At 36.6% G+C, this 25,766-nt stretch overlaps 1 protein-coding gene across 6 annotated transcripts in view; it reads right to left on the minus strand.

Moving 5' to 3' along the window:
- Window positions 1-1,395: 1,395 nt before the first annotated feature.
- Window positions 1,396-25,766, minus strand: part of LOC101892971 (diacylglycerol kinase eta) — a 116,891-nt gene continuing 92,520 nt past the window's right edge. For 2 of the 6 annotated variants that reach the window (XM_059118080.1, XM_020037194.2), the window contains 10 exons: window positions 13,580-14,431; window positions 12,951-13,507; window positions 11,567-12,422; window positions 11,329-11,472; window positions 10,839-11,267; window positions 9,402-10,040; window positions 7,873-8,077; window positions 7,436-7,811; window positions 5,578-6,400; window positions 1,396-5,518 (listed from right to left, as the gene is read on the minus strand). In XM_059118080.1, coding sequence (XP_058974063.1) covers window positions 5,210-5,518; window positions 5,578-6,400; window positions 7,436-7,811; window positions 7,873-8,077; window positions 9,402-10,040; window positions 10,839-11,267; window positions 11,329-11,472; window positions 11,567-12,422; window positions 12,951-13,507; window positions 13,580-14,431 — 5,190 coding nt within the window. In that variant the 3' untranslated portion in view covers window positions 1,396-5,209. Of the gene's footprint in view, window positions 5,519-5,577; window positions 6,401-7,435; window positions 7,812-7,872; window positions 8,078-8,550; window positions 8,674-9,401; window positions 10,041-10,838; window positions 11,268-11,328; window positions 11,473-11,566; window positions 12,423-12,950; window positions 13,508-13,579; window positions 14,432-25,766 lie in introns of all 6 variants that reach the window. The other 4 variants (XM_059118084.1, XM_059118082.1, XM_059118083.1 and 1 more) reach the window with 4 other exon arrangements.

Raw genomic sequence — 25,766 nt, forward strand, 5'->3', positions numbered from 1 at the left:
TATGCATGGCAGTCCGTTTGTCAATGTATTTTTGTGAACAAAATGCAGGTCGCATTTATTTTCCGCTTTAGATGAAATTTTCCAAACAATATTTATTTAATCCAAGGACGAACTCTATTGAAATTGGCGTGAATCGGTTCAAATTTAGATATATGTCCCATATATATCTTCAACCGATTCGGGTAAATTGTGCACCAAGTGGCAAATATCATTCCAAAATACCTGAATTTTGGCAATTCCGACTGAATTCATCCTAGAAACAAGATCTTCAAATCTGATGAAAATCAGATATATATGTCCCATATATATGTTTCATCCGATTTGGGGTTATAAGTCCCTCACATGCAGATATCAGATACAGCACAGAGTAAGTGCCTAAAATGTTGTCAAGATCGCATCAGATTTGGATATAGCTTTATATATATCTATATATCTTTATCCGATATATGGCTAATATCAGCCCAAATGGACTGAATTTTGGCACTTCTGGTGGAAATCGTTTCATCCGATTTGATCCGTTGAGTCCTATTGAGTCCCTTACATGCGTAACATACACTCCACAACAATTATATTTGATATCGGACATCAGATACAGGTCGAACAGTTTAGATTTTTATATACCTTCGATATACCTCTTCTTCCGATTTTAGAGTTATTGTCCACCATATATGCAATATCAGCCCAAATTGGATATATTTTTTCATATTCAACCGAATTTTTCTATTTGATGAAAATCGGTCCGATATATCTATTTCTCCAATAAATAGTTTTTAATAAAATCCTTATCGAAGTCATATCATGTACTATACAGTAATGTTATTTGGTATTAGAGTTTATACCTCTAATACCAAATAACATTACCGTCAAATTTGTTGAAAATAGATTCAGAGTTGGATATAGTTCCCAAATTGTGACTACTCCAAAGCCATGGTACGCACTCGAATAAGGTTCATAGTTATTTGTTACGAGAAATCTCCTATATACTCATAATGGTGTAGGGTATCATATAGTCGGCCTCGGCCGACTTTTGTCCTTTCCTTACCGGTTTTAATTCTACAGCTGTATTTTTCTGCTATTGTGGCTGTATTATTTAATCTTAACAGGTATAACAATTTTAATTGTAACAACAGTTATTTAACCTAAGTTAAGTTCTTGGAATGTTATTTTAAAGGCCAAGAAAAATTTCTCAAACAAATCGTTCTACATTTTAATAACTTAGAATAAAACTTTAATTTTTCCATTTGAGACACCAGTGTTCTCAGTGTTGAAACTCAATATATATTCAAAGTTGTTATTTATAGATGGTATTAATATTTCTCTTATTTTGATTTTACTTACCTCTATAACAGATTTTATCTCCCAAATAAAACAAAGTGTGCGTTTGGTTTTTGGGTTTTTGTAAAGATTTAAAGAAATAAACAAAAAAATATGGAAATTTATTTCGTTTTTAAGGATGATTATAAAGACATTTTGTTTTGTTGTTATCTTTGAAAAATTAATATTTTTTTTTGGTTTTCCATGATATCTGTTTTGCACAACAAGTTATAAACGAGAGAAAATGATGATAATAATAAAAAACAACAACCAAGTTTTATTTTATGGTATGAGAAGAACCTGCACATCATTCTCTCATACTGTCTTTTGAGTATCTCATATGTGTCTATGTGTGGATAGATAGTTAATAATTTATTTATTGAGTTGTTTATGATTGTTTTAAGTTTTGGGTTTATTTTTTTATAAATATTGGAAAAAACAATATGGGCAGTTTTTTTTTTTTTGGGAGAAAATAATAGTTTATGGGGGAAAAGGATGGGAAAAAGGAGTTAAGAACATTTTTTCTTGAAGGGATGGACTGCTTTTATATCACAGTTTTTATGTTTATATAGCAAGTCCAAAATAGTCAATTTCAAATCATTTTCTTTTGATTTTTTTGGAATGTTTTATGCTTAAGTGGGTGATTGGGGGGAGGGGTTTATTCATAAGTTTTTTGGGGAAAATTTTAGAGTTTTTTGCTTTAAATTGCTTTTAAGTTTAAATTTTCTTTAATACATATAATATCTAAAAAAGATTTAATGATTAAATTGTTTTATATATAAATTTATGTTTTGTTTCTTCTTTCTTTTATTAAATAGTTTTTTTTTTTGGTTTTTATTAAATATACGTTTACGAAAAAAGTTATAATAAAAAGGGAAAAATAAGTTTGTAAATTAAAAACTATGACTCACGAAAAAAGTTTCGTTTTTGTTAAGCGTATTTCGAATTTGTTTCAAGACTTTTAGGGTTTGTATGTATGTCAATGTACAAATACATATACATATATGTAGAATATAAGATTGTATGTATGTCCTGATGTGTGAATGAAATTGAAGTGCAAATGAAACGTCATGTATTTAACTGGGCTCTTTTTTTAACAAATGGACTGAAAAGTTCAGTGCCCAATGCTCTTGGTTTGGGGGCTTGGTAGGCCAGAGCGAAAATTGAATGGATTTTTGTTTGCTAGCGATGGAGCCTTTTTGGATCCCATAGTTGATAAGGCGTATATTTAATATAACCCATGTTTTCATAGGTTTTATTCATTTTTTCCTTTTTTAGGAAAGAAAGCGTTGAGCTATATAATGAAAAAAAAATGATATGCTTAAAACGTAGGCCTACTATAGGACTAGCTATTTTTTTAATTGTTTTGCATTCAAATGCTGAAATATGTAACTGTCATCGTCGATTCAAGAACTAATCTGGTTATTGATTACCTACGATCAATCTCCAAAAGAACTACAAGAAATATTGCTGAGATCTCATAACAGGTGTGAATTAAGTTCAATTCCAAATATCGCCTATTTAAAGCAAAACTACAATTTATTCTACCATAATGGAAGTACAAGCAAGATCGCTCTGATTTGCAATTTTCTGATTTGCAATTTTCCTTAATATCGAAAATTATTGAATTCTGATTTAGGCATTGGACCTTTGAGTCCATGAGTTAACAAGATAAATACACAAGATTCCGTTTAATTATAAAAATGATGTATAGGATTTTCATTCTTCGGTTGGATGTAGTAGTGTAAGTTATTGAGATTGAAATTTGTGTCACTCTTCGTGTGTGTGTGAAGTGTGATTAATTTATTAATAATAACTATTTTCTTTTTCTTTTGTTTTTCATCTTAAAAGGAAAAATACTTAAAATTATATCAATATTTTCGTTATACTGTATGCATGTATGTTTGATTCATCATGTATGTATGCATGTATATGTGTCATGGGTAAATTTTCTTTTTGTCTAAACAGTCATTCATATTCGTTTGTGTGTAAGTGTTGTTTTACTTTTTGGCTTAAACTTAATTGTTTTTATTTTTTTTTAATACAAAGTTAGTGTACATAAATAATTAATTTATTTTTTTTTTGTTTTCTTTTAAATTTTGAATTGAATTGCTTTTAAAATTTAGAATGCATCTGTTGGTTTCATGGTTTTGTTTTTAATATTATTTTTTTATAGTTAATAATAACATTACGAATATATATAATTTTTTTAATTTTTCTTCTGCGGGAATTGTTTCGTTTGTTTTTAAAGAAATATTTTTTTGTTAAGTGAAATTAAATTCGTAATTTATATCATCATTAAATATAAATATGTTTTCGTTTAATTTTTAAAAACAAATCGTAAACTTAATATTAAATATTATAATTTTTGTTTTTAAATGTAACATTTAAGGGATTTCTGAAAAAATTCTTAAACATAATTTGTGTTTGCGTTTTGCTGGTTTTTCAGGTTTTTTTCGGGAATTTGCTTTGTTTTTTGTAATTATTTAGCGTAACTAATATTCGTCTGGGGTTTTGTAGAAATATAATTTGGAAAAGAGTTGCATTTGCAGCAAAGAATAGAAATATTAAAAGGGAAAAATTGGGTCATTGAGAGAATATTTTAATATACTTTAATTTATTTTAGGGGACTCAAAACAAGACCTATCGTACCTTCAAACAATTTATTATATTATTATTTTGCTGAAATGATATCAGATTTTTTGCCTCGAAAAACTCCTAAAAGTTCTTAGAAAATCAACGATTTTTTGTTAAAATTTAAAAAAAAATCACAATATTTACTTATATGTGAAATATCTAAAGAAGATTAAAAAAAATATTTATATATAGTAGTTGTAATTTTTAAATACCCATGAATATGAAGCAATTTTTTCACTTGAATAATATTTTTAAAAAATCCTTGATTTATAGTCACAAATATTTTTAAAAAAATACGCGATCTATATAGACGGGAAGACGGGAATTATATTCTCCTCTATGAATATTTTCCAAAAATCCAATATTTATATAAAAAATATTTGTATGAAATTCACGAGTTATATATAGTCGGAATGTCTTTGAAAATTATTTTTAAAATCCGCTATGTGTATGGTCAGAATCTCCTTAAAAGTATTTAAAAAAATTTTTTTGAAAAAAAAAACAAGAGTATTTTTCAAAAATCTGTTTTTTGAACCAGGAAGACCTATTGCCGTGTGTAGGCTTGAAGATGAGGATTGAGGTGTCAAAATGTTCACCTTTTATGGCGGAGGCACCATGAGCACCAAACTTATAAACTTCATAATTTTTCGGTAAAAATATTAAAATGAGAGAAGTTTCCAAACTATGAAGGACATATTTTGACGTATCAGCTCGAATATGCCCTCTGTTGTCATAAGGCTGAGGGTATAAAAATGTAATGCTATGGAGGCCATGGTAAGGTATATTATAATTACTTATTCATACATAGGATGGTTTTGGAAATAACTCTTAAGGAGTAAACGGAACCAGGACAAAAGGAACTGTTAAGGATGACTGACTACATCTGCTTTTAATTGTTGTTAAATAAAAAAAGTTTGTTTTTACGATTTCGAGGAAGGCAACTCGATGCGAATACAAACATGAAATAAGTTTTCAGCCTATAAAAAATGCAACTCTTTTCCTTTTTTCCTTTTGGATGTTCTGAAAAATTAACACAAATTTGTAGCACTTGTTGTTCTATTTTTGTGTGGAATTAGCTTTGCTAGGCTTTCGTTTTGTTGATCATCGTTAATAGTCATATAAATGTGTGTGTGTTGAGTATAAAGAGATTTTTGTTTTAGAGTAGATCTATGATTGTTTTAAGCAATTAAGACATTTTGTAGAATCGCATAAACATTCTCGGTGTTTTACAGCCTCCTGCTCCCTATGAAGAAAATAATTAGTTCTCATTCATATCCTTGATGGCCTGCAGTATACGCTTGACATGACCAACTTTGATGACACCCAAATCTTTGAGATCTCTGCGACCAAGCGTAAGCAGCTCTTTGCCACGTATGTCGTTGCGTAGGAAACTGTCAACATATTCGGAGAGTTGCATGGTCTCCAACCAGGTGACCACCTCATTGACACTCCAATTGCTAACCGCTTCACGGGTGTTGGTCAAAGGTGCCTTGAATTGGTTTTGTCCAGCAGTGGAACCGGAGCGAAGACGGGTCCAAAAGGCTCGTGATTTGCGGCGTCCATCGCCCTGAAATTATATACATATATTAAAATTGGTAACCTTTTTAAGACAATTATAAACACTACCTCCTCATTGGGCGCCAGCACATTGAAATAGGCCCTCAGTTTGCCATCCACACACTTTTGCACCGAACACTTCTTCAATTCCATTTCCATGTTGGCCAAGGCAGCACTCAACTTACTCTCCAGATCCTCTCTCAAAATCAAACTATGACCACGATCTCTGAGCAAATTACATGCATCATCATAAAGTTGCCGAGACGAATCAATCACCTCAACTAATTTGGTGCGCAATGAAGGACCCTCCAACAGTTTGCCCTGAGGATGGATACTCTCTAAGGCATCCTGAGCACGACAGGCCACCGAATATAAATCATGCCTCAATGTGGGATGAGATATTATCAAGAATTTCACCCACTTAATGAGCGAACTAACAGCCTCAATGAAGTTAAGCAGGACATAGCATTCTCGCTCCGAGATGACTTCATCCGTTGAGGTAGCATGTTCCGATGCGGTGGATGAATGATCACGTTGTATGGAAATGCTATGTTGTCGTTGTTTTTCTTGCCATGTCTTAAGCGAGGCCTCCAGATGACGGTTGCGGCATAACATTTGCACGCGGTTCTTGTGTAGGATACGTATCATACCCGGTGGCTGTAACCAGGCTTCGCCGTCCACCTGTATGGGTATCTCTTCATCACCTAAAATATTGATTTGTACACTTTGACACTGTGCGATGCGATGATGTTGCAGATTGATGAGACGTGAAGCGGCCATCTGGACTGAACCGAAAACGGCAACAACCTCTAGGATGCGATCATCAAAACTGGGGGCGAGGAATATGTCATCCTTTTTCGAATTGCCCCAGAAGTTAGTGCCGCCCATGAAGCTAAAGGGAGAGAAGATCATTTTTTTTTTATTTTTTAAAAACGATATGATTTGAAATAAAACATATTTCTAATTCTAAAGATTATAAGGGGAAATATGAACCTGCTGAATTGCGGACGTCCTTGAAGTCATAGGGATATTTTTAAATTTTCCTACCAAAACTTTCAGAATTGTTAAAGTTTTCTGAGAAGCTTTCACACTTTTAAGACTTCCCAGCTATATATGAGTTAGGGACGATTTAAAAATATTTTCCAAGACGTCATGGATATATAAATCGTGGGTTTTCTTTTTAGATATATTTTAATATATATTGCCTCTCCGTCTGAATACTAGTCTTGGACTTTTAAGAATAATTTACGAAGGGTTTCCCGGTTAATTGTAAATCGCAGATTATTAAGAATATTATTCGAGGACTTCCAGCTATACGGATATTTTCTCAAAGACTCCTCGCCGAACATTGCGGATTTTTAAGAAAACAATTACAAGGGCCTTCTGTTCGAATACTTTTTACATTCCCCTCTATATTTTTTTAACATGAGTAAAACTGGCAATATACCCGATTATTATTATTATTTTTCATGCATTTCATTCAAGAAGACTTTTGAAGATTTCGGTCTTATATGTTTCAAGAATTAGCTTGTTACAAAAATTCCAGCAATTTCTATTATACGACCAAAATTATCACTTTTTTAGGAATATTATATTTGAGGACTTCCTGACAAACGCTAGTATATTTTTCAAGAATTTTGTACCAAGAAATTTGATGCAAATCTGAAATTTTTAAATATTTGATTTTTTTGCAGTTTAGTCATTTGAAGGTTCGGCATCCATCGATCCACATTTTCCGCTTCTTTCTAAAGCCGATTTTTTTTTTTGAATCGTAAATTCACATAAATTATTGTTGAATTTTAGGTAGAAAATCTGTCTGACACTTTCTACATTCTTTTAGCTCTCCACGTCCAAAACCAAAAAAAAAAAAAATTTTTTTTTCTCACAAATTAAGAAACCCAATTCTCAACTTCCAAATCAAACTTACCTCGGTATATTCAAAATCACAATACCCTGCAGCGAAGGCAGGGGTATCCTTTGGCCATCACATTCCAGCTGCACACGTTGCTCCAGATTTTTGCAGGTTTTTTGCAATAGCTGCTTGGAACCCAACACTCCGTACCACATATAATTCTTGGCTCTAGAACGACATTTCTCAGGATGCTCCTCTCTCTTGTTGTGGAAGTCCAAAGATATTTTGGCATCAATGCCAATACCGAAATAATTGTTCATCACACATTTTTCATGATAGCCAGCCAAAAGAGTTTCATCCGGATCCATTAGAGGGCTGACTGCAGCACAAAGTGTATCGGCATTGGCAAGCAGACATTTTGATATAAAACCAGAGCCACCTCCAGTGAGATCTAAATGAAATATCCAATATTATTTTAAAGTCAATATCCGAACAATCGAAAAAAAACTCACTTGGCCAATTGGGTAGCTTGACAATTGGATTAATAATTGGCAGCTTGCGATTCTCCTCGGAAGGTGTTTTATCTTTTTCCTTTTTGTCCTTTTCCTCCTTCTCCGGAGTGGCACCAAAGTGATCAAATCCAAAAATACTCGATCCGGTGAATAGACTGGTCTTGGATCCCTTGAGATTTTGCAGATTGGGCAAGGCTTCATTGGGCTAAAAGAACCACAACAACAATAACACCATTAGCTTGCCTCACTTGTCGTCTCTAAATCTAGACTCTAGACAAGGAACTTTGACTAACTACTTGAGATTTGGCAGGATACGAGTATAACATGAGTATGTACAGATCGGTAGAATAAAGAGATTGTTTTTTGAGTATAGAACAAGTTAAGGACTTTAGAAGGAAAATCACAAACGATAGCAGCTAGAGAGCAGAGTTGCAGATAGATAATTTTGCTACAAAAAGCCAGGATAATACTTTGTTGCTTCGTTGATGAATCAAACCTGGATAATGAGTGATGGTGATAATGATAGGTAGTTTGGTTGTTGGTGGTAAAGGTGGAGGTTGTGAGTGGTGGCGGCGGTTGTGGAATCAAAGGATTTATCTGTCGGCTAATCTTTGAGCTGGATGGGGACAGCTTGGATCTGGTTGGTGTTGCTGATGCTTGCGCATAGCATTTTCTTACCAATTGTATCAATGGTCTGATTAGGGCCAGTGTGGCCAGTCGAATATCTGGTTCGGCCACAACAAAAAGTCTTAAGCCCAGCAAGCCGTAAACACGTTCCGACAAAATACCCTTCGATCGTTTCTTCTACAAACAGACAGTCGAGAGCCACACAAGAGCATGATACATATGTGAGAGTGTGCGTTTACGTGTCGTAGTGTGTAGAGTTGGTGGTGTGTGCGAGTGCGCGCGAGCGTGTATAGGAAAGGAAAATATATGTTTGCCAGCCAAAGAAATTGCACGCAATAGATGTCAATGCCCCCCTCCCTCATTGGGAGGGGTGGGCAGTGACCTCCATTTAGCCATTTCTCCAGGGCAACACATAACATTATTATATTCGAAAAAGAGTATTGATGTTGATATTTACAAATTAACCAGTTTAAATATTTTTGTTGTTGTAAAAAAGCAAACAATTTTGAAATACATACCAATTGTGTTAATATTTTTATTTTTTGTTTTTGCTAAATCAAATCAAAGCAAGTCAAAAGCGATTTTCAAAATATTTGTTGGTTTAAACTTTGGCGTACATACAGTGAGTGCCCCGACTAAAGGGGCAAGAGGAGGAGGCCATCTCTCTCTGAGATTACTTAGTTGGTGTGTGTATGGTTTAGTGTTGGCCCATGTTCTTACTGAGTTACTCAGTCGTCCTTTTGGAAGTGGGCCGACACGAGTACAAGAGAGAGCGAGTCTCTCAACTGAGTCGGCCCAACCCAAAATCGTGCACTTATCCCTTTAGTTTTGAATGTGCATGATGGTGGGAGAGCGACGACGTCGACGACCAGAACAAACCGACAAATGGAGTTGAGACTTACCTTGAATAGACTGCCACAGCTGATCCTACGACTGGCGGCTGGCGAGGAGTTAAGGAAACGATTGTGTTCAGGATCCAAGCTCAAATAGTTGGGATTGAAGCCCGAATGGCGGCGATCCTTGTCCTTGTCAAATTCACGCACCGTCAACGACGTGGCATGGCTCGAGTGCCTTCGTATCTCAGAGGGCAGACGCAGAGCCAGCAGACTGCTGCAAGTATCGGGATTCAGGGGCCGTATGGCATCTCCTCTCAGGGGGGTGGGTGGCCGGACAACAACACTTATCTGTGGGTGATGAGGAGTAACATCATCAAATGATTCTTTCTTACAGGAGTCATCAAAAGTAATGCGCTTTACATCTTGTCCTGGTATGGATTTCTTGGGGGACGTCTTCAGACAGGAGGTACTGGTGACGGTGGTCGTGTCGCTCACTTCAATCCTTATGGCTGTGGCAGTTGACAAATCATCCTCGGACTGCTGGTGGCCGCTTGTCGTAGTCAGGGTATTGACACTGTTGTTGTTGATAGCTGCAGCCGTAGTTATGGCTATGTTGGTCTCATCCAGCGATAGCTGCTGTTGGGATACAAGTTTCGAAGTGTTGGTTTTATTGTTTTGTTTAAGAGAAGAGCGCTTTTTGGGTCGCTTAAGTTGCAATTGCGCAGAACGCAGTACAGGAAAGTTAAATCGAAATCGAACAGAAAAAGAAAAAGAAAATTGGCAAAAAAGGAAAAAGATATAAATTACGTAAATCGTAATATCAAAAAGGGGTGTAGCTGTCATTCTGAAGCGAGGAAATAGGAGTGGTCTCTGGGATTTATTTTATTCAAAATTTTAGAGATGTTTCTAAGAAATAGGAACTATCTGCATTCCATCACCTGTGAGTATTTACTTTTTACAATTCTAATATTTAAAAGAGTAGAGACGACTCTTCAGAGCAGACTGAGGACACTTTCAGTTATTTTCCGGTGAAAATATTACTCTGTGCCTTTTCACGCATTAATCAGGGTGATTACAACAGGCAGGCGGATAGACAGACGGACATCGCTACTTTTTAGAATTTTACGCTGATCCAGAATTTGTTTTTTGAATTGAATGAATTTTTGAGAAGCTACAAACGGAATCACAAAGTTAATATACCATCTACAGAATGGTGTAGGGTATGCAAATTTAATACTGAATAACCGTGTAATGTAACCAAAAGCGGATATTTAAATCATTCCTGGTGCTGTTCCAAAGAAATATCAGCTCTTCTTTAACAAATTTCTAAGAAAAGTCTAAAAATTCACCACTTCGAAGGAGGATCTGCTCCCTCCCAACCCCTGGCCCCGACGTTGCTCGCAGGCACATATGTATACCAATAAATTCGAACCCTTCTTTCCTTTTCCCCTCTATTTCCATTGAATGACTTCCAAAACTTAACACCACCAAACTACGTCTTACCTTAAAACTTTGCCTTGCGATGTCACTGCCTTCCACAAACTGAGCCAGAGAGCAGTAACGTGGCGGTTCTCGAATCTTCTGATCATCACAACGATTGTCGATTTCAAAAACAATGTTCTCAAAGCCAAATTGTTGGGGATTGTCATCGCTGTCCATGCGGGCCAAGCTAGGCATGCGTGGTGGTGAAGGATTAACTTTGTTATCTGCGGCAACCTGTTTGGCTCTTGCCGGTTTGGGTGGTGGTATCATTGATCTCTCCGAGCACATTAGGGTGGTGTCATCCGTTATGGTGTTATCCTGCAGGGCATAGGTTATGTCATGACCCAACACGGAACTTATGTCATCCATAAGGCTTTCACCGGGTATATTTTCAGTTTCATCGCTTGTTTCGGGCGAGTCAATGTGGGTAAACTCATTGGAGTCAAGATTCTAAAAAACCAAACATTTTTATGTCGAATTGAAATGTGTCCCTAACCGGAAAACCGCCTACCTGTAGAATATCTCCCAGCTGATAACCCGGTATGGTTGGTTCTTTTCCATCGAATATCTCGGAGGCCACACTGCATTCCTCATTGCTAATGGCCGACAAAACATCACTTGGCTCTCCTTGGAATTCCTCCTCAGATGATTGTTCCTAATGGAGTAAATGCAAGAAAGAGAGGGGGAGAAAAAAAAACGACATTTGAAAAATCAAACGAAATATTTTCGGAGATCTCTGGGAAACATACGGTATTCCCATCTGTATCGATTATTGTTATGTTATCGCTTGTATAGACATTACAAGCATCTTTTTGGGATACTACAATGCTGGGTACCTGGAGATCGCACGTGTGCACCAAGGCCTCGCCGGCTACCTTATCACTTGGCTGCTCAGTTTCCTTGTCCTTGTGCAGCTGTTTGCTCATGTAATAGTTGCGTTCGAATACCTCGATGGGCCGAAATTCGGATAGGGGATCGACCATGTGTTCGTTAGTTAGAATTGGTACCGTTAGGAAGTTCCGCTCACCGGGAGTGGAAGCCCCTTCGCTGCCAGGCGATAGACGATTACCAGCATCGTCAATATTTGCACCTCCACTCAGAGAGAGTCGGGTCCTACGATACGTTATCTCACCGTTGGTATTCTCCTCCTGTTCCTCTATGACTTCTGGTACACCAGAGCTGCGGCGACTGTCGGCAAATTGCCGAGGCACCGGCAAACTAATCGTATTGAAGAAATGCTCATCCATGGACTCACGTCTGGTATCCGGTAATGGTGATATGCAAGTGAGACGTGACGATTCCATGGTGGGCGATATAACATTAATGGGTGGTATAATGGGCAAGGGTGAGGTGCAGGGTGTTGAATCACTGGAGGTGGTGGTTGGTATTTTCAAAGCTTCAAATGGCGTTACCGACAAACGGCGCTGATAACGTTTTGGTCGTCCCGGCTCCGAATGTTCGACGACATTGTACATGGCCCGCTTGACACTGTTGGCACGACTTTGCAGTGCCTCACGTTCACTGCCGCGCAGGGAGCGACTGTTGCGCCGCTCTTTTAAATTTAATTGATCCTTTTCATTCTTTTCCATTGATATGTTAGGATTTCTGCAAAAAAGAAAATAAATCATGGAATTGTTTGGAGGAATTTGGAGGGGGAATTATGAAAAGTCGAGCCAACTTTCCGTTTCGAAATATTTGGTAGAACTGAGCAACAAAATTCGGTTGGTCGAAGTCATTATATTCGAGGAAGAAATTTATGAAAAGTGAAATTAAAACCCCACAAGTTCTATAGAATTAAGAGAAATTTCGAAACGGAAATTTAGCACTAGGGATACGTAGTTTGCCTTCCGATTATATTTTTAATAGGAGCCAACAAGTATACAACAGTTATGACTTTTTTGTTTTAATTTTCCACACCTTCAATATTGACAACTATAAAATCCAATCTTTTGTTTGAAAAGCTATACAAAATCGAAATTTAGTCGACTTTGGGATGTCAAAAATCGATTTTTATGATAACAGAGATCTAAAGAGGGCTTTTCGTATAAGTCAAAAGACGAAAAATCTAAGAATCTATTTAGCTCTCAACTACCTATCCCTTCTTTCCTCATTCCTCCTCTATTGATCACTTACAGTAAATTAGATGAAGATGCTGATAGGATGGGTGAATTAGGTGCCGATTTGGCTATAATATTATTAATGGTGGCCAAGAACTCATCACCGCTGTGTGAGCCATTCTCTTCCTCCTTCAAGGCATCCAATAGCATGTTGACCTTTTGCCTTAGAATGTCACATTTCACAGTTAGCTGATCGTCCTCTTTGCGATTTTCACACATTCTCTCCAAGAGATCATCGATTGTTTCGCAGAGAGTTTTTGTGGCCGACATCAGTGTGGGTAAATCATCAGTTTCGACAATAGAACGGAGATTTTCATTAGCCGAGGTAATCATGCCGGTCAACAAGGCTTCCTGTTCCGATGATAAGGACATTTTAGGCATTTTCGGTTGAACTGCAATGGCCTTTTCGAAGACCATAATACTCCAACGATCCAACATTTTGGTACTGGCCGTCTCGTAACGTTCCAATATCTGAGGCAAATGGGCATCGTCGTCACATGAGGAACCCCAGCCAAGAACGCGGGCTAAATCATTTCCCGTGCCAAGGGGCAACACAGCAACTTGACATTGTTTCTGGAGAATGGAGGGAGGAAGAAATATAAAATTATTTATGAACTTCGAAATTTATTACTCTCTGGAACTTACATGCATATTGAAGCGATCAATTTCGCTGAGCACCCATCCAACTGAACCATCTCCGGAACACACCAATATACGAAACATCTCAAAATGCCGAAACAGCCTCAAACCCAATCCCGGTCCAGTCGATATCAAATCGAATACTTGAGCCGGATTTAAAAGCTGCTTAAATCTCCTTAAGAATTTCACGCCTTGATTGTCTCCCGATTTGGAGTTGACAAATACCAGCAGAGGAGAAAAGTTGCCCTTGGGACTGGCAACATCCCACGAGTCATCATTGCCAATGGAATGCACACAAGTGGGAGGTACCACCGACAATTTGGCCGGTCCCAAAGGACATGCGATGGCTACATGAGGTCGACATGCCACATGCACCGTTGTTCGGCACCACAGGCAGCGCCAATCCTGCAGCCGCAACACTGAGCCACAGGTTTTCTTGCAGACGGCACAGGTGGCCGATACCGGCAGATTGCCTTCCATCCACTGATGGGGCATAACAATGCTGCCATTCTGGTCTTCTATGATGTCCTTGCCCACCGTGGCCAAGGTGGTCCATTTGCAGTTGGCAATAGCTTTGGCGGCGCACCGCTTGTGCACCTTACATTTGCACACCTCGCACGACAGGCCATGCGACGTGACTCCGGACAAGGCATCGCGGCAGACATTGCAGTAAGTGGGTCGTGCGTGTGACGTGGCGTACCAGTGATGGTGATTGGCAAAGATGTCGTGCTGTTCGATGAAAAAGCTGTCGCCACGTGAGCGAGGCGGTATGGAGGCCGATTTAAGGGAGCCTAACCAATCCTCCATTTCGCGTCTGGATTCGGCACACAATACAAGCGAACGAGTGGGGGTAATAACCTGCAAAAGAACAAAAAGAACAACACAAGAAAATGAAGCACACGTTTTTGTTATTTATTGCAGTTGGATTTTTAAATGCAGAACACTTGCTGTTGTTGCTGGTAATGTGAGAAATTACTCTTTTTGTTGACGGGAATATAAAAAACCAACAAATGCCTTGAACCTTGACAGGCATTCACATTTACCCTCTAAACCATACACACGTACATGTACATCTATACATACACACAGCCATCAGTGTCTACAACTCATTCCTCTGTCGTTTCACTGCTCATTTGTGCTTGTCCGAACACATAAAACAGCTCGTTAATCAGTCAAAATGATGTTATGATATTCTGGCTAGCTGATATTTAGTTGGTTTTGTTTTTGTTCTCCTTCTTCGTCGTTCACTCTCATTTCAAACATGTCTGGCCTCGTCATTGGACGGGCATGGAAGATTGCATGCTGTTTCCTTTGCTGGTTTGGGGCCAAACAAAAGGATAAAGGATACATGACGGTGTATCCATCGATGGTATGCAGAGGCCAACAACTACACAACTTCGGACCCGAGGTATCGGAATGTAATTAAGCCAATAAATGTTAACTAATGCACATAACTTGCTCTGACCTTTGGTGTTGCAAATGAATATCAAGGCGAACTAATCTCATTCTCCGCTAACCTGAACTCTAATGAGGTGTACTTGAGATACGACTGATGAGCATCATTGATTCCACGATGATAATGGAAACTTGTCCGTTGGTTTTTTGTTAACTTTAAGTGGAAGTGTATGTGATACTGAAGGGAATTAATGTGGGTGCGATATGCAAATGGTTAATAAGGGATAATGTTGCTGTGAAAATGTAGAAATTAGCGGGAAATTAGAGTAGAAGCATAAATTCTTATTTCATTTGTTTGTGTTTGTTATACCATACTCCACATAATGCTAAGGGTACTATGTCTTTGTGCAATTGTTTGTGAATGGAGAAGAAAGCGAGATGGACCCAAAGTTACTTTTGAGGATCTTCATGGATTCACTTTCTGGGTCGATTTATGCATGGCAGTCCGTCCGCCGTCCGTCAATGTATTCTTGTGAACAAAATTATTGTCCGATTGAAATTAAGTTTTCCAAATAATATTTGTTTGGCCCAAGTACGAATCCTATTGAAATTGGTGAAAATATGTTCAAATTTAGGTATAGCTCCCATTCATATATCTTCAACCGATTTTGGGTTAATTGTGCAACAAATGACCAATATCAGCCCAAAAGACCAGTATTTTGGCAATTTCGACTTCACATTGGTGAAAAACGGCAAAGATATAGCTATAGCTCATAAGTAAAGGTTTCATCCGATTTGGGGTTTTACACACCTGCGTACTATGAACTCCACAAGAATGATATTTTATACCAAATAACTGATGGAGCTCAAAAATACATCTGTTAAATTTTATCAAGATCGGATCAGATTAGGGTAAAGCTCCTATATATATTTTCATTCGATATCAGGAATTAACTGAATATTGGCAATTCCGACAGAACTCATCCTAGAAACACGCTTGTAAACAATATAATGAGTTGAAGTATCATTATACTGTTTACAAGCGTACAAAAGCTTTTTAGTGAGGATTTTCCAGAAAAAAGTTATTCGTGATGGAATTCAAGCGTGGTAGTGTGATTTCTTTATATTTGGCTGAAAAACCACAAATGGCTATCGTTAGAGCACTCCAGCATTTAAATGTGAATAAATCTTTTGTGTCTCGTACCATCGCTCGTCGCCCTGATACTGGTGGCGTAGCCCGACGTCAAGGAAGTGTACGGAAGAAAACATCAACATAAGCAGGAATGGTTCGACAAGTAGAGAAGCGACTTGATCGAAACCTGTGTCACAGTGGCTGAAAACTGGATCGTGAACTGAACATATCGCAATATTCCATTCGGCAAATATTGAAAAATGAGCTCGGAGTAAGTAAAGTCATTGAAATTCCAAGAAGAGTAAGAACTTACACCGCAGCAGAAAGAAAATAGACTCGAAAGGTCTAAATGCCGAATTTGGTTTTTTCCGATGAGAAACATTCGTTGTCCAGCTATTTGTAAACCACCAAAATGATCGTGTTTACTTGTCGAAGTGGTCAGCTGAAAATGTGCACCATCGGTTGGCCACCAGAACTCAAGCGCCGGCCATGGTGATGGTGTGGACCGCTATAACAACCGATGGTTGCTCTCCGCTCGTATTAATCGACGAAATTCTCGTATTAATCGCGAAAATATTCTGGCACTATAAAATAGTAAAGTGTCGATCACATCAAGCAAGCGCTTCGTCGAAAATGAACCAAAATACCGCAGAGCAACATTCGGACAGAGTGTGACGGTTTCATTAACCGTTTGAAGGCTAAATTCGTGCAAACGGTGACCAATTTGAACAAATCTAAACTTATTCTAAAATTTGACGTTATTTCCGACATTTTTTGCTTTCATTGAATACAATTTAAAACAAATGTAAAAATTATGGTGTTTGACTTTTTTGCAGTTTTTTTATCTCACCCTGTATATCTTTATCCGATTTCATGTTTATTGTGCACCAAATGGCTAGTATCAGCCTAAGTGCACTGAATTTTGGCATTTCCGACGGAATTCAGCCCAAAATAAAGTGCATCCAGTTTTGATGCAAGTCGATTCAGATTAAGCTGTAGCTCCCATATATATTTTTAATACGATTTGGTGTCAATATACCTCACATGTGTAATATGCACTCCACAACAATGATGTTTGATATCGGGCATTAGATACTGCTCGAAAATGCCTCTGCCAAATTTTATCGAGATCGGTTAAGATTTTTATATAGCCTCGATATACATCTTCATCCGATTTTAAGGTTATTGTCCATCATATATGTAATATCAGCCCAAATTGAATAGATTTTTTCATATAAAACCGAATTTTACCGTTTGATGAATAAATATTTTTTTATATAATCCCTATCGAAGTCATATCATGCACTATACAGCAATGTTGTTTGGTCCTAGAGGTACAAAAGCCTCCGTCAAATTTGTTGAAAATCGATTTAAACTCTAAAGCCCCGATACCCAGTAAAATGTGGATCAGAGTTGATTGATCTACGTCATATAAATTCCCAATATAAACTATTTTTACGGGAGCTCTACTTAATACGCATTGTGGTGTACTAGGGTGAACAATATTTTTCAAAACGAAACTGACAGCTTTCCAATACCAACATCATGATTTCATCTCGGCGAAGAGAATGGTCATTTGATTTTTTCAGCTTTTTGATATGACGACTTTGGTGAAAAGCAAGCTCTATAAGTGCCGAGCATTCAGAAGTGAATGAGAATCACACTCACTTCTTGCCTTGCTCATACGTCATCTTTACAAAATATTGCAAAGAATATCATCACATTTTCATTTTCTCTGATATTTGCTAATGTAAAATATTTGGCAATCTACATAAATGTCATTCCAACATTTTCTTTGGATATAGACAACAATTTTGAATAGGAAAATATATATAATTTTTTATTTGACAATTTTATTAAGTACTTAATGATCAATTATTGTTCCAAAAATTGGAAGAAAGAGTGAGAAAGAGAATCTCACCAAAGACCTTAAACTTTGATGCAGCAGTGGCGGCAATTGCCCCCGAGAACTTTCAAACAATTCTTTGTGAATATTTGATTTATTGTTTGAAATAAAAATACTTTCTGTTGCTTTGTTTATTTGCCTTTTTCATCAAATACCGTTCGAAACGAGAGCTATTTCTATACAGACATATATATTTTCGCTACAAGTTGTTTTCTTGTATATAAAATTATATAGCACACTTGTTTTGAAATTATTGTAAATGCAAATGTATTCCAAAGTTTGACTAATAATTTTTGAGTAAGCTATATTTTTCTTCTTTTTTGTGGACAGCTTGCCTTAGGCGATTCGCATTGTAAAAATAAAAATAAAACTCCAAGATATTGTTTGGGAATTTCTTGGATCTACCACAACAACAGCAAGGCCAACATTGTTGACGGAATACAAAAAGATGGTTGTTTATTTCATAAATATGCAGACAATAATACGATTCGAATACAATTATAGTCGAAACTTTGTTGTGAATCATATTGTGATGGATACAAAAGGATAACAATTGGCTATGATGTGCCAAAAAAGAAGAAGAAGATGGAAATATTGGCTGATGCTAAGAAGTATTTTGTATACGGTACATAGTTATTTTGACTCCATGGGTATTTTATTTTTTGCCACAAATATCTTTTTTTGTAACTTTGAGTGCTATTCGAGATTCAAAGTTATGGACTGGTTGCTAGGAGACCTAGCCGTAGGCTAAATTTCAAAACGTCAACACATTGTGGATTGTGGTGGTTTTGTATCCATTCTCATTAGAAATGTTAAATTGAAAAGAAATACGAACTGAAATATATTTCATCTGAATATTCATACTTCGAGCACATGTTTATTCCCAATCAGAAAATCGTTTGCTTATGAATTATAAACGATGAGGATACAACACATATTGCGAATTATTTTTTTATTTTTAACAGCCCATAAAATCCACAATACCAAAAACAATTTTTGAACACATTTTACTTCGATTACTCAAATGTAAATGGTGCTATAAATTCTTATTTCGAATCCAATATCAATTTCTTGTAACCACATAATACGAGTACTTGCATAAATGAAAAACCAAACTTGGCCACACATATCGAAGAGCACCGCACAGGGTGAGATAAAAGAACTCCAACAAAATCAAACGCCATAATTTTAACATTTTTTTTTTTTTTAATGAAAGCAAAAAATGTCGGAAATAGCATCAAGTTTTGGAATAAGTTTACATTTGGTCACCTTTGGCACAAATTTTTGACACAAACCTTGCTGCCATGCTGCCCGAATGTTACTCTGCGGTAATTTGGCCCATTCCCGCCGAAGCGCTTGCTTGAGGTGATCAACACTTTGGTATTTTTTAGTGCCAACCTTGCTTTCCAAAATACTCCAGACACAATAGTCCAATGGATTGGTATCCGGAGATTTTGATGGCCATTGTGCGTTGGAAATGAAGCGAGGAACCTTATTTTTTAACTATTCTTGGGTGGCGCGTGCTGAGTGCGATGATCCTGTTGGAATGTCCAAGGTCTGCTGCCAAAATGTTTGGGTGACCAATGCTTTAATACACCCTTTAGAATATTTTTGCGATAATATTCGCCATTTATTCTGATGCCACGGTCGATAAATACGAGCCGAGAGCGACCATAGGCTGTTATGGCGGCCCACAAGATCACCCCATAACCGGCGCTTGAGTTCTGGTGGCCAACCAAAGTTGCACATTTTTAGCTGACATATTTGGGAAGTAAATGCGATCATATTGTTTGTTTACAAACTGCTGGACAACGAATGTTTTCTCATCGGAGAAAACGAAATTCGGCAGTTTACCACTTTCGGCCAAGCGAAGGATCTCATTGGCTCCTTTGAGTCTATTTTCTTTCTGTTGCGGTGTAATTCTTGCACTTTTTGGAATATCAATGACTTTACCCCGACCTCATTTTCCAATATTTGCCGAATGGAATATTGCGATCAAGTCGCGGGTTTCGATCAAGTCGCTTCTTTACTTTTTGAACCATTTCTGCTGATGTTGTTGTCTTCTTTCGTTACGTTACCAGTATTATGGTAACGAGCGATGGTACGAGACACAAACGATTTATTCACATTTAAATGCTGGAGTTCTCTTACGATAGCCACTTGTGGTATTCCAGGCAATTATAAAAAAATCCCACTATCGCGCTTGAATTCCATCACGAATAACTTTTTTCTTGGAAAATTCTCACCATTATTCTTTTGTTCCCTTGCAAACTATATAATGAGCTGTCACCGGAATAATTTTAACAGCTGTCGGACGAGTGGCTTAGCAATGACAGCAGTCTGAAGTTGGTTGCAGTTTTTTCATCTCACCCTGTAAATGTCACGGTTATAAAAAAAAATCAAACTAAGATAAATTTAACATTTGTTCTAATGTTTGTAATGATTTTCCTCGCATGTGTTCTGGAATAATAACAGGAGCTTTAACTACAAATTCGAATACCAAATAAACATTTTTGAAATATTTTGATTGTGAATAAATATTGCTGCATGCTACAAAATTTCAGTACATGTTTCAATGAAGGATTCCCAGATACAGTTCCCCGTTATACCATCTCCAATCATGCCACTGTTGTAAACAACAGATTGTTAATACATTTGCCTTCACTTCAATTTCCGTAGAAGTGGTTTGAAATGAAAATGTTCGATAATGGAATGTGTTTGTGGTTTACAGTACATTTGAAACATTAAGAGGTAATTTTATGTAGATTTTGTTGGCTAATTACAAAACAGAAGTTGATCATTTGGAATTGCATTATTTAAACATGACGAATTTGTAAGTGATACAAAAGCTAATTTGTTATCACTTAATAATTAAGATTGTAACAACGATTATGGATACATTTTTCAGTTATATTTTAGCATTCAGGCTGGATAACCTATATCCTATACCGTCGCAGAAATTTGACAGGAAAATAAAAGTTTTTTACTGGTAATATCAGAATTTCTCCCATACACCTTCAGGCTATTTTATGAGAAAGGCTAATGTGGTTATATATGGGGAGAAAATTCAGTCAATCTCATGGAAAATCTAGTCAAAATTCTCCAAAAAGGGGATTTCGAAAAGGATGTATCGAAATGTGGATACATTTTGGGAATTTATAACAAAGAGATTCTACATCTGGGAGCCCGAAATGCTTATACTTCTACAAGCACCTTTTCATCCGTTGTTCACACCAGATCGGGTGTTAATGGAAATATTGAAATGTTCGAAATTTGAAGATAATCGGATTTTAAGTTCACATTTTATAAGAGTTATAATTATTCAAAATGTTGACCCTTTGTGGTGGAGGTACCAGATCCTATATCTACCATATTCACAACAGATATTCAGTCAATAAATATAATTATTGGGATGCTTGAAATTTGAAGAGAATTGTATAATTATTTCGCATTTTATGACCGTTTTCGTTATTGAAAATTTTGAACCTTTGTGTGGGAGGTTCCACCAAGAAGTGGCCCAATATATTCTATCTTCACAACAGATCTTGCATTGATAGCAACATTAGGATATGTCAAGTTTGAAAGGAATCGGATACTCCTTTCTCCTTGTTATGAGCTCCATTGCTAATTTAAAATTTGACCCTCTGTGGGGGAGGTACCAGAAGGTGGGGACCGATATAAGCCCTCTTTACACCAGATCTTGTGCTGGTAAAAATATTAGAATGTGTGTAATTTGAAGACAATCGGATGCTTATTTCGCATTTTATAAGCGTTATAATTATTCCAAATTTTGACCCTTTGTGGGGAAAATACTTGACGGAGTGGGTCGATATTCTTTGTTTTCGCACAGAACCTAACACGGATGTAAATATTATAATTTGCTTAATTGAAGCAACATCGCATTATCCTTTCTTTTTCTAAGCGAGATTTTTTATTTAACAATGTTGACCTTTTGTGGGAGAGGTTCCAGAAGGAGTAGATTGATGATGCCCATCTCCAAACTCGATCTAAGTTTGATAATAATATTACGATGTATCAAGTTTGGACCAAATCGGATACCCCTTTAATTGTTGTCGTGCGCACCAGACACAGGACAGATGCGGACATCGCTGCATCTACTCCAAATGTCCTGAAAGGGATTTTGTTCAAAGAGACATAGGGTCTAAAACCATTATTTCAATGAGGCACGTTATCAAATAATATATATACCCTCTCTTGCCATACGGCTGAGGGTATAAAAAGATCAAACATTATTTCCTTTTTTCTTGATCAAATTTTTTCGACCTCTTTCACTTGATGTATGAAAGTACCATAAAATGTCGATCAAAACCTCCTTTAATATTCCTCTTTTTAAGGAGAGCTTCAAAAGAAGAAATGTTCACGGGGAAATTTCATTGAAGGTCTCTGAACAAATTTGTATACTTAAGATGTATCATTAATAAATATCATCAATTTGGCTACGACACCGTCTTAAGACTGTTTTTAACCATATTTTGAAAAAGGGCCAATAAGACCCTTTGGTGACACGCTTGAGGGTTAACATTTTCCATCGAAATAATCCTCGTATTGTTATCAGTAATATTTAGTAATAGGACACAACATACCTAAAATGACAAGATTTCAACGAATTTTAATCCAGCACCGTTTTCCATTAGCATTTTGTATATTTTAATCGAAATGTCACTTTCGATGAAAATAACTAGAAAAGTTGTTCGAGGGGCCGCGTTAAAATATCAAAAAAAAAAAAGAACATAGAAAATAGACAAAATGTAGGTATTAAAATGCCGCGACAATGTTAATTATACCCTCACCCTTTGGCTACAGAGGAGGTATATCATTATTTAATTTCCCATATATGATTAAATTCCATTACTGCTCCTCGCATGTTTCACATAACTTGATTAAAATCGCTCATTTATACTCAATTATCCTCTACGTCGCCGTCAATTGTTGATCCTCAATAATACGAACAACAACAACAAAATAAATTGTGATTAATTGGATTTAAAATTAAAATCAGGCATATCCGTTGTCAGCAGTAACGATGTCATCACGAACATTCCTTTCATAACGCGCTGCCGTTGTTATCCTTGAGGCTAAATGTCAAGTAACACTTCAATCTAAAATCAACTTTAATTAAAATGCTAACAATGGTTGTGGTTCTGTAAAGCACTCCCTGTGACAGGGACCCCTTTACATGCTTCGCACGCACAAAGCATGCACACCGCCCCGTACTGTCCCTCCCAGCCCAGATCCTTAATTAATACTTTGACAAAATAAACAAACAAAGAATTTATGGAATGGCGTTGAAAAGTTGCAACATCTTGAGATGTGATCTCAACTTAGGACTGAAACTAAATGAAAAAAACATTTCTTTATTTCGTCTCATTGCCATTGTCCTGACTTGAACGAATAATTTAACACAGCAACACGAACGACAATGCCTTGTTAATTTAGTTCTAACGTTAATTGGCAAAGTTTTTTTCTCTGCCATTATAATTATGTAAATGTAAATAACTTTAGGTCGTTTAACAATTTTTTTAAACGACATGAAAACGACAGAGATATGACCATTGGCAACATTTGCCGATTTAATGCTTTCTTATCAACTGTTGTTTCTGCACTCGGGGGCCAATTTGAGACAATGTTGTTTTTATTAATGAAAAATCGCTTAAGGATAATCGTAATGGTCCATTTTGTTGTTATTTACACAGCAACAATAACAACGAAATGGAAAAAAAAGTAAATCATAACTTTGTATTGAATGGCTGAGACCCGTTGCCACCATCTGTCATGGAGGGCATTCATGAGTACACCTATACCCAGATACGGTCAGAGTCACAGCCACACTTGTGTGTTTTATGGCATTGCCATGGTATAATCGAAGAATGATGCCGCCACCATCAACCCGAAAGGTCGAATGCCACCAACAACAATACAGTTGGTGTTAGTTAGTAGCAATTTTTTTTGCTGTTGTTGTTTCGAAAACAACGTCCTCTGTCTTGTGTCACAAAATATCCATGCCAATTTAAATTCATTGGCAGTGACTAAACAGTGGTTTGAATTGAAAAATTGAGGGTGTTTTTAATTGAAAGGGCATTTTTACTCAGACATATTATGGTATTTTTTTAGAAATATTGAAGTAAATCGAATTCACAACAATTTTTCGTTAGTTTGTTTTAATCACCATTAATTAATTTTCCATGATCTTGCTGTTGTTCCACGAGATTCTATTCAGCAATGGAATTATCGTATTATTCTGGACTTTCTATACTTATTGTTTATGTTTGCTAGTTTTTCGTACTTTACACTATCGCAAACGTACGAATTTCCGAATACCCCTTCTTATCTTATATCTTTGTGCCTTGAGGGTCACTCATGCACACCGAAAACTTTGAGCTCTTCTCGTACCTTCAAAATACGAATTTCGAAATGTTCCCATCCTTGTCAGATATTTATAAAAATAGTGACCGCTTTGAAGATTATAGCCCACAGTCGTTGCCATATCATCATAGATTTCGCACATTGTGCCTTCAATATTTTGTACTTTTTATACCCTCCACTATAGTATGGAGGGTATAGTAAGTTTGCCTTTCCATTTGTAACACCTAGAAATATACATTTTAGACCTCACAAAGTATATGTATGACCTCAAAAAGTATATGTATATTATGTCTGCAGGACTTTTAGTATTGAAAATGGATCATGTAGGTCCACATTTTGTTATAGCCCCCATATAATGGTACCTCCCTATTTTTGGTATGTTGATGATTTAAGCGACATTATTCACCGGAATTGTTTTAAATTTGGTATTTGATGTTCGTAATGAATACTACAGCCTATGATAGGAGATTGTCTGTGCAGGTTCACGTATTCGTATAGCCCCCATACAACGGTACCTCCCGATATTCGGTATTTTGATCATTTATTCGCGAGAATTGTTTCAAATTTGAAGTTCGTAATGATTAGTACAGCCAATGCCAGAAAATTGTTTGAGCAGGTCCACGTTTAGGTTTAGACCCCATATGGTGCTATAATGGTACCTCCCTATATTCGGTATTTTGATGATTTTAGCTATATAACTCACCGATTTTTTTCAAGTTTCGCATTTGAATATTGCAATGGCTTAATCTAAGGGCTACTTTCGATATTTTTAAGATTTTAACAGATTTTTCGTTCAAAATTCTAGAGGGTATTCAAAGTTCGGCCGGGCCGAACTTACAGCTTTTTTACTTGTTAGTACTTTACTTCCCCTTTTATAATGAGTTTTCAGATTTAACTTTAGTCGTTGCTCTATCATCATATATGCTATTTCGTACTTAGTGCTTTTAATATTCTGTACCTTTTAGTACTTTCCTTGTCCTTTCGTAATAATTTCAAAGAATGGCACACGCATTTCAGCAATTCATAGTTCTAGTTCTTATTGATCACTCAATGACTATTAAAAGCCATTTTGAAGTACGAAATTCCATAAATCCCAAACAGTTGCTCTTTTCCTATCGTACTTAGCTGATGTGATATTTGAAACTTTTTAGGACTTTGTTCGTCCCATTATGCGAATTTCCAAGGAATATCATACTAAGTCCTTTTAATATTTTATATTTTTTAGTACTTCTCAGAATATTTAGTGCGAATTCCCAGGAAGTGGCATAAATTCAAAAACTGTACACTTTTTTTATTCTTTAGTGCAAATTCCCATTCCCATTTCCATTTCCCATATATAGTCAGTTCTATGCTCAAAAGAGAAAAGACTCTGGCTT

Source organism: Musca domestica, unplaced genomic scaffold, assembly GCF_030504385.1.
Source record: "Musca domestica strain aabys unplaced genomic scaffold, Musca_domestica.polishedcontigs.V.1.1 12, whole genome shotgun sequence".
Lineage (NCBI taxonomy): Eukaryota > Metazoa > Arthropoda > Insecta > Diptera > Muscidae > Musca > Musca domestica.